This window comes from Falco punctatus (genome assembly GCF_963210335.1).
Source record: "Falco punctatus genome assembly, chromosome: 1".
NCBI classification, from domain to species: domain Eukaryota; kingdom Metazoa; phylum Chordata; class Aves; order Falconiformes; family Falconidae; genus Falco; species Falco punctatus.
This window is the reverse complement of record NC_137580.1, coordinates 29,864,562-29,874,293: the sequence shown is the minus strand read 5'-3', so window position 1 is coordinate 29,874,293 and position 9,732 is coordinate 29,864,562. Positions and strand designations below refer to the sequence as shown.

Below are 9,732 nucleotides of genomic sequence, written 5' to 3'. Positions count from 1 at the left end.
TATTTTTGCTCTGTTAGTAACTGTTACGGTGTATTATGCAGTTCAAAATTCTCACAGAGAGCAAAAGAGAGGATTTAAACAAAGTAACTGGTTCCATGCTTAGCTAGCATTCAGTTAAATAAGCACAGATGCAGTTGTTATCTGCTTAAGAGTAAATCTGTGGTTTCCTTATTTAAACACTTCAGTTTAAAGGTCCATCAGAAATGCTGTTGCTGCAATGAATAATTTAATCACTTCTGCCTATTACATGCTACTACTACACGGCAAATGTATTTGCAAAGCAGTGAAAGGCAGCAGACAAGTGTCAGCACTCCCTATAATTCAGGCGACCTCCCGGTACAGTCACTGCAACGAGCGAAGGGAGCTCGGAAGCGGCCGGAGGGAGGTGGCGGTGGGGAAGGGAGGTCAAGAGATCACAGCAGATTGCACCAGATCAGCACGACACTTTCGAAAGATGAAAGGTCAACGCGGGCTCAGTGCTGTGGTGGTGTCATTTCATCTGTTTGTCCCTTGGTGGAGTTCTTGAGTTAGTTTCTCCCTTCCGTCAAATGGCTTTAACTGCTTCTTGTGGGGGTTTTGTCCTTGTTTTTACCCTGCTTTCAAATTTGCTGTCATGTTTACCGTATTTAACCTTTTCCTCTTATTATTATGAATATGTTACTTTCAAGCCCACCTGATTTATTTATTTTTTTCCTTCGGGAGCTTTTTCGATTGTGTGCGTGCCAATAGTAGTACGTAGTATATATTTGTTAATGTATAGAATGGTATAGTTATGTAAATTATCTGTCTCTCTTTAACCCGAGATGGATTCCCACTGCAGATCCCAGAGGTAATTTTCCAGTGAGAGCCACCGACATTCCTGAACTGCGAGAAACAAATTGTCCTGGGCTGAAAGCTCCGACTGTGGACTCGAGTTCGGGCGCCGGCGGTAGCTACGGGGCTCCGCCACGAAATGTAAATGAAGTAGCCATTAATTGTATTTGCATATTTTAGCGATGACCCCAGCTTTTCAATCCACAACGACAACAAAGCTCCGCTGCACAGCATCTAAGAGGGAGCTGGGGGGGGGGGGGGGGGGGGGGGGGGGGGCGGGGGCGCAAGAGGAGCTGGGGAAGCTCCCAGGCTGCTTTAGGATTTCCCACGTAAAGCACGCTGCGAATGTCAGCAAGACGGATTCCTTCCCACATGCAAGATGCCAACGCGGTGGCCTTATCAGATGTTCCCTTTAAGGACACAAGCTCTTATTCCCCCTCTGTGTATCTCCAGCATCTCGGGCTATTTTATTTATTACAGCCGATTACATTTGTGATCCCGCTTCCCACTTGATCTCGCCAGATCAGGAGGACAAATGCCGTGTCGTGTCTGAGCGTTGTGGCCGTCTGTGTGCGTCTGGGCGAAGGGAGGGCGCCGGGAGGGGACTTGCACTGCGCAACAGATTTGACCAAGAGGGGCCCAGCCTCCCCCGCCCGAGAGCGCTGCGCCGGTTCCTACTGGCGCCCGAGCAGATGGGCGAGCACTGGCTGCGGAGGACCGGGAGCCCGCGGTGCCGGCGGGAGGGTGCGGGGGTGATTCCTCTCCCCCACCCCCCCACCCCCCACCCCCCACCCCCCCCCCAAGGAGCGGGATGCCGGGGAGGAGGGCGGCCAGCAGAGCCCCGGCCCCCTCCCGGCAGCCAGGGCACGTGGACCTGGAGCAGCGCTGCCATTCCACCATGCAGCGCACGTCGGGCCCATTTCCCACGCCGGTCGCCTGCCCTGGGGGAGGAAAGGAGGAGGAGGGGAAGGAAGGGGGAATCATAGGGAAGGGGAGGGAGGGGGGGCCTTTACCTCTGCTCCGAAAGAGGAACCAATCCACTGTGAAGGACGCAGCACTACCGAGCAGGAAAGACATTGTACATTCAGAGAGAGATTGCATGTGAAGACACTGCAAAAAAGAAAGAAAGGGAGGGGGGTTGGGGGACGCAGACCGCGTGTGAAAGGCATAGTGTGTGTAAGAGAGGCCAGCGCGGGTAGAAGGGGAAGGGGGGAGCGATTGCACATGGCAAGAGAAAGAAATCACTCATTCGCTCGAAAGAGGCTATCGCAAAGCAGACCGTGGTAGAAGTAGACATGGGAGACAACGGGGAAGGAGACGCAGGCAAAAGGCGAGGTATCCATGCCGCGCAACAGCCCAGAATCTGATTAAAGTTTATGGCAGGGACGTTAAAAGCCCTTTTATCCCGCCCCTCCCCTGGCGAATATATTAAGTTTCCTGGCTGCGTTTAAAAGCACAAAGGGAAGGGAACAGCGGGAGCTTGGGGTTGCAGTTGTATTGCTAGTGCAGGGAGCCAGTGTAATGCAGTATGCTGGTATTGCTACGTACTGGTGTGTCTGGATCCTACACTGTGGGCAAAATTTCCTCCTCTCAGAGTTCCAGAACAGCGAGGGGGAATTTTGATAAATTCAAGTTGCTTGGCAAATATAATAGGGATTTGGTATTAATCCTACTTAAACCGCTGCGAAGACGCTGAGCTCCCGAGCCCCCCTCCTCCGTCCGGGACTGCGGCGGTGAACACTGAGCCTGCGCCGAGCCGGGTTTTCTCGCTGATGCTGCAGATATAAAGCCGAGTGTCTCCAGCATCGGGGGGGTGGGGGGGAGTGGGAGGAGGTGGTCGGTAGAGGTTGGGGGGGGTGGGGGGGGGTGTGTGGAATGCTGTTCTGGCGAGGCAGGGAAAGCGGCCGGGGCCGGGAGCGGTCACTCGCTCCATAGCGCCGACTTCATGCGGCGCGACTCTGCCCCTCCGTGCCTCTGGACTCCCCAAGGAAAGAGGTGGCAACCTTCCCTCCCTCCCACATGCACTCACCGCCCCAAAAGACAAAGGCACGCTGCGACCGCTGCTTTGAACCACCTCAGCATACCCGACCGCTTTCCGCTCAAGTGTGTCATCGCGATGAAAAACAGGCATTTCACTACATTCGCCTGCATGCATCTTTATTCAAAATAACCATTTGAAACCAGGCATGTACGCACGCACACGCACAACTGGCAACAACTTGTTTTCCCACATGTGTTCACGGGGGGGGAGAGAGAGCAGCTGGATTCCTGCCCCCCCCCCCCCCCCCCCCCGCTGCGCACCCACATGAGCGTGCACCCCCCACCCCACCCCCGTTCTGTTCCCAGTGGCTGCCCCATGCTCGCCCAGATCCTCCCTCTCCTGCCAGCCCCCCGCAGTCTCCCTCTTTTCCCTCCGGTATCCGGGTGGAGAGGACAGGTACAGGAGCCAGGCATCACCCAGGGCGCAGGGGCACACAAAAGCCGTAGGCAATTAAATGGCTCAAAGTCAAAAGGAGAATAAACTAGGGACGATAGCATAAACAAAGTTGAGCGGAGAGCTTTAACATTGAAGTTTATTTCCCACTTACCCAGGTAGGTGACGCTACATTTTAGCAGTCATCGAAGCAGCAAGTCTGTTCGGAAATAAATCTGTCACTTCTTACATGCGTTTATTCTTACTAACCCTCTCGCCCCCTTCCTGACTTCCTGATCATCTTCTCCGAAGGGATTTTTTTTTTTTTTTTTTCCTCCTAGGAAACCCGCAAACACGCTGAAAAGTCACGTTCAAATCATGAACACAAAGACCAAAAGGCTCAAACAGCACTGGGAAAGAGGACGAAAGTCTGAGATCTAAGGCAGCCCCCCATCCTCCCTGGAGTTTTATGCAGTTACAGTGACTGCAGCTATTTCACAAAAGCACCGCCACGACAGGGGAAGGTGGGAATCTGTGGGAAACGAGTTTTCTTACCAGCGTGATTCCGCAAAATGTAGAGCCCCGAACGTGCACAAGCTCTGCCTAAAAAAAAAAAAGGCGAATAAACATTTGCTTTAAAAATCGTTGCTCTATTCACAGTCTACAGCGGAGGTGGGGAGGGAAGGGGTAGGAGAGAATCACTACAGATCACGGATTTGAGAAGGCAACAGCAGCAACACTCGGGCGTGTAATGAGAATCGGTTTTGAGGACTGAACTGGTGTTTTGTGATGAGCAGCTATCCCACTTGCAGCACTAGCAGCAGCAGAGGCAGAGGGTAAGGCTGGGCTTTCTGGAGTGCAGCGCTTGACTCGTCCTCCCTCCCTCCCTCCCTCCCTCCCTCTCGCTCTCTCTCTCTCTTTGCTCTCCCTCTTTCTCTCTCTCCCTCTGTCTTTCTGTGTGTATGTAGCGCAGGCGGCTCTGCTGCTGCAGCGTCAGGGAAGAGCTACCGAGAGAGGCTTCAGCAGCTCCCACCACTTTGGGCAAACTTGCCGGTTTACTGCTTCTTTTTTTTGTTTCCGAGTGGGAAGCTTCTCAGTTGCCATTCAACATTTTAAAGCACAAGTCGCTCTGCCGTGAAAGCGCCTGATCCACACTTCTCTGAAAGACACAGGAGGGAATACACAATTGCAGATTTCACCCGCCGTGGCGGTGCAGATCACAGGAAACAACAGACTGATACAATTTATTTGCAAATAGAACTCTGCTTTGGTGGTTTTGTTTGGGGTTTTTTTTTGGTTGGTGTTCTTTTTTTTTTTTTTTTTTTTAATCGCGTCGCGGCTCTTTTCCCCTCCCCTTTGCCATTCCGCTTATATGGATGTAATTCAGAATCTGTGTTAATTCACGTGGGGGATCCAGTTACATCTTGTTCCACTCCGGGTGTATTTACGAGAGACCAATATTCGCTTTTGGACACATAGTTTTGTTGCTAACCTTTGAACTGAAAGGATCAAGTTCAGATCTGGTTACCTGCATTGGGACGGGAAGGAAGAGGAGACACAGAGAGACTGCAATCTCATTTGTGAATCGCTCTCAGTGCTGCAGATCCAGATTGCTATAACACATGCAGTCCAAATGCAGGTAAGGCACACACACAAACTGCGGATGCAAAAACAAACTTGGGACTGTTGTGTGTCTATGTTCATATCTACAGCCTTGCAAATTCTGGGCAAACGGCTTTTGCAGTTTCTGTATCGTTGCTTTGTGACTAATGACCTTGCGCAGAGTTGTTAAAAAAAAAATCCGCTCCGGAGAAAGAGCTGAACATTTTAGACGATCTCTGAAGATGGATTTGGGTGCTTTTCTGCCAACCAAAGGGGATATTCTGTGGACTGCTCTGTAATACACGGGGTTCTTCTCCTATCAACTGTGCAGCTACCGACGTTATTGGGATTTTTATTTTTTCCTTTAATTTTTTTTTTTTTTTTAAGAACTGCCCATTGCTAAGAGGATTTGGAGTTTTCACGGACACAAGCCCTTTGAATAAAGCGAATCACATATACCCCCTCCCTCCCCCCCCTCCCTCTGCCGTGTGCAGAGAGGGGCAGAATGCCTTGGTCATAAACGGCTGAGAGAGAGAAAAGAGCGAGCGTGTGTGAATTGTAGTTAACTCCAGTGTCGAAGAAGACGACCTGGGGGGCTTCGAATCGCACAGTGCTGCTTCTGCTTTTATTGCAAACCTTGCAAAGTGGTTACAGTAAAATCAGAGAGGAGGAGGAGAAGGGGGAGGAGGAGGAAAATCCTATCCTATCTACCGAGATGAATCTTTAAACAGCAAAATACACTGTCCCGTGAACTGCAAGCATATCGCAACTGGAAGGCAGGGAGAGCAGCAGAGGAGCCAGCAGCAGGGTTTTGACCACCAATTGCACCAGACATGAGACAATAAGTTTCCAGGAGCAGAAGGAATTTATAATTGATCACCCGGACGCTCAGACGCTCTGTTGGCTTATCAGGGGATTTTACTGGGGGGCAGGTGGGAGTGAGGGGGGGGGAGGGGGCGGTGTGAGGAAGATGAGGAAGATGCGGACTCTCCTTGGCTTTGTGCATTGCTGCTGCTGCTTCTTGCTCCTCCTGCCTCCGCCGCTCTGGGTCAGCCTGGCAGCGGCCAAGCAGCTCCTGAGGTACCGGCTGGCCGAGGAGGGACCCGCCGACATCCGCATCGGCAACGTGGCTTCCGACCTGGGAATCGTGACGGGCTCCGGAGAGGTGACATTCAGCCTGGAATCGGGCTCCGACTATCTCAAGATCGATAACATGACCGGGGAGCTGAGCACCACGGAGCGGCGCATCGACCGCGAGAAGCTGCCGCAGTGCCAGATGATCTTCGACGAGAACGAGTGCTTCCTGGACTTCGAGGTGTCGGTCATCGGTCCCTCGCAGAGCTGGGTGGACCTCTTCGAGGGTCGGGTCATCATCCTGGACATCAACGACAACACCCCCACCTTCCCTTCCCCCGTCCTCACTCTTACCGTGGAGGAGAACCGGCCCGTGGGGACCCTCTACCTGCTCCCCACTGCCACCGACAGGGACTTCGGACACAACGGCATCGAGCGCTACGAGCTGCTGCAGGAGCCCGGCGGGGACGGCGGCCGCCGCGGTGGCGGCGGCGGGGGGGGCTCCGCTTCGGCGGCCTCCGAGAGCGCCCCCTACCCCGGCGGCAGCAAGCGGCGGCAGGAGGCGGACGCGGCGGCCCGCAGCAGCGTCTTCGAGCTGCAGGTGGCCGACACCCTGGACGGGGAGAAGCAGCCGCAGCTGATCGTCAAGGGGGCGCTGGATCGGGAGCAGCGGGACTCCTACGAGCTCAGCCTCCGCGTGCGGGACGGCGGCGAGCCGGCGCGGTCCTCGCAGGCTATCCTGAGGGTGCTGATCACCGACGTGAACGACAACAGCCCCCGCTTCGAGAAGAGCGTCTATGAGGCAGACCTGGCAGAGAACAGCAGCCCTGGGACCCCCATCCTGCAGCTGCGAGCTGCCGACCTGGACGTGGGGGTGAATGGGCAGATCGAGTATGTCTTCGGGGCAGCCACAGAGTCAGTCAGGCGCCTGCTGCGGCTCGATGAGACCTCGGGCTGGCTCAGCGTTTTGCACCGCATCGACCGGGAGGAGGTGAACCAGCTTCGCTTCACCGTCATGGCCCGAGATCGGGGCCAGCCCCCCAAGACAGACAAGGCCACAGTCGTGCTCAACATCCGTGATGAGAATGACAATGTGCCCACCATCGACATCCGGAAAATTGGGCGCATCCCACTCCGGGACGGGGTGGCTAGCGTGGCTGAGGACGTTCTGGTAGATACCCCCATTGCCCTGGTGCAGGTGTCAGACCGGGACCAAGGTGAAAACGGTGTGGTAACCTGCACCGTGGTAGGTGATGTGCCCTTCCAGCTCAAGCCAGCCAGCGAAGGCGAAGGGGAGCCACAGAACAAGCGGAAGTATTTCCTCCACACCTCAGCCCCTCTGGACTACGAAGCTGTCCGTGACTACAATGTGGTGATTGTGGCTGTGGACTCGGGCAGCCCCAGCTTGTCCAGCAACAACTCCTTGCTGGTGCGGGTTGGGGACACTAATGACAACCCTCCCATGTTCAGCCAGGCTGTGCTGGAGGTCTCGTTCCCAGAGAACAACTTGCCTGGTGAGAGGGTGGCCACAGTGGTCGCCACGGATGCGGACAGCGGCAAGAATGCTGAGATCACCTACTCCCTGGAGGCCTCGCCCCTCTCCTCAGAGGCACCAAGCGGCATCTTCAGCATTGACCCTGACTCTGGGGATGTAACGGTGCAGGCAGTGTTGGACCGCGAGCAACGTGACACCTATGAGTTCCAGGTGACAGCCCGGGACAAGGGTGTGCCATCATTGCAGGGCTCCACCACAGTGGTGGTGCGGGTTGCGGATCGCAATGACAATGAACCGCGCTTCATGCAAGATGTGTTCACTTTCTACGTGAAGGAAAACCTGCAGCCCAACAGCCCTGTGGGCATGGTGACTGTGATGGACTTCGACAAGGGCCGCAATGCTGAGCTCAGTCTCTCCATTCAGTCCGGTGACCATGACCAGGCAGCCAGCATCTTCTCCATCGAGAACGACACTGGAACCATCTTCTCCACTGTTTCCTTTGACCGTGAGCAGCAGACCAGCTACACTTTTAAGGTGAAGGCAGTGGACGGAGGGGAGCCACCACGCTCTGCCACCGCCACTGTGTCCCTCTTTGTGATGGATGAGAATGACAATGCGCCCACAGTCACCTTCCCCAGCAACAGCTCCTACACCATGCTGCCACCCTCCAGCAACATGCGCACCGTGGTGGCCACAGTGGTCGCCACTGATGCTGACACTGGTCTCAACGCAGACCTCAACTACAGCATCATTGGGGGCAACCCCTTCAAACTCTTTGAGATTGACTCGGCCAGTGGTGTGGTATCGCTGGTGGGTAAGCTGGCCCCAAAGCACTATGGCCTGCATCGCCTCGTGGTGCAGGTGAATGACAGCGGGCAGCCGCCCCAGTCCACCACTGCCCTGCTCCATGTCTTTGTCAACGAAAGCCTGTCCAATGCCACTGTAGTGGAAAGCCAGGTGGCTCGCAGCCTCCACACGCCCCTGGCCCAGGACATTGCTGGTGACCCCAGCTACGAGCTGAGCAAGCAACGGCTAAGCATAGTCATTGGTGTGGTGGCTGGCATCATGACCGTCATCCTCCTCATCTTGGTGGTGGTTATGGCGCGTTACTGCCGCTCCAAGGGCAAACATGGCTACGAGGCTGGCAAGAAGGACCACGAGGACTTCTTTACCCCACAGCAGCACGACAAGGCCAAGAAACCCAAGAAGGACAAGAAAGGCAAGAAGGGCAAGCAGCCTCTCTACAGCAGCATTGTCACCGTCGAGGCTTCCAAGCCCAATGGGCAGCGCTACGACAGCGTCAATGAGAAGCTCTCGGACAGCCCTGGTATGGGGCGGTACCGCTCCGTCAACGGCGGCCCAGGCAGCCCCGACCTGGCCAGGCACTACAAATCGAGCTCTCCGCTGCCCACCGTCCAGCTGCACCCGCAGTCCCCCACCGCCGGCAAAAAGCACCAGGCTGTGCAGGACCTGCCCCCGGCCAACACCTTTGTGGGCGCTGGCGACAACATCTCCATCGGGTCGGACCACTGCTCCGAGTACAGCTGCCAGGCCAGCAGCAAGTACAGCAAGCAGGTAAGAGCGCTATGCCCCGCGCCCCCCCTTGCCGCGGAGCCCCCGACCTGCACGCACACACACACACACCGTGGGCGGGGAGGGGCGCTGCCCGCTTCCCCCCGCCTCCCGCACCCGCACAACCAGACACGACCGTCAGATCAATGACCCGTTCAGCCTGGCATCCCCCACCTCCACCCCCCGCTGGCAGTCAGGTGCTCGGACCAGCACACAGCACGCAGGAAGGAGAGTCAGATCTTTATTACTGTTGTTACTCCCTCCCCCTTCAGAGCCGTGCAGCCGCACCGACTGGGTCGCCGGCGGACCCGCCCCGCCGAGGCGAGGAGGCGGCGGGCGCGGCGCTCCCCCCGCAGGCGCAGCGGCGGCCGGGCGCGGGGCTGGGGGCCGGGCCGGGGGCTCGGCCGGCAGGGCAGGCAGCGAGCTGCAAGGCGGCGTGAGATGCTTTTATCAGCCGCCCGCCCGCAGGCCAATCCCGGCGGCTGGGGGAGGGGTCCGGACCCCCCCCCCGGCGGAGCCGCAGCCACCCGGCCGGCCCCGGCCCCGCTCCCTGCCCCCCCCGCGGTGCTTCCTTGCCCAGCCTTAGAAACAGCCAGCGCCGGCAGAGGAGGAAAGTTTCACCTCAGGAGCCAGATGCTGTGGGGAAAGGGGGCTGCTGCCGGCCTGCCGCCGTGGGCGAGAGTGCGTTTGCAGCAGCGGCGCTGAAGCGTTAATGGCTGTAATTACCACGTCTTTCATTAGGACCAAAAATGCTTACATAATC

General features: G+C 56.4%; 1 protein-coding gene across 3 annotated transcripts in view; it reads left to right on the top strand.

Moving 5' to 3' along the window:
• Positions 1-2,859: 2,859 nt before the first annotated feature.
• The window catches only part of PCDH7 (protocadherin 7), a 288,813-nt gene continuing 281,940 nt past the window's right edge, over positions 2,860-9,732 (top strand). Inside the window, exon 1 of one of the 3 annotated variants that reach the window (XM_080375609.1) lies at positions 2,860-8,972. In XM_080375609.1, the coding sequence (XP_080231735.1) occupies positions 5,799-8,972 (3,174 nt within the window). In that variant the 5' untranslated portion in view covers positions 2,860-5,798. The remainder of the gene's footprint in view (positions 8,973-9,732) is intronic. The other 2 variants (XM_080375608.1, XM_080375607.1) reach the window with 2 other exon arrangements.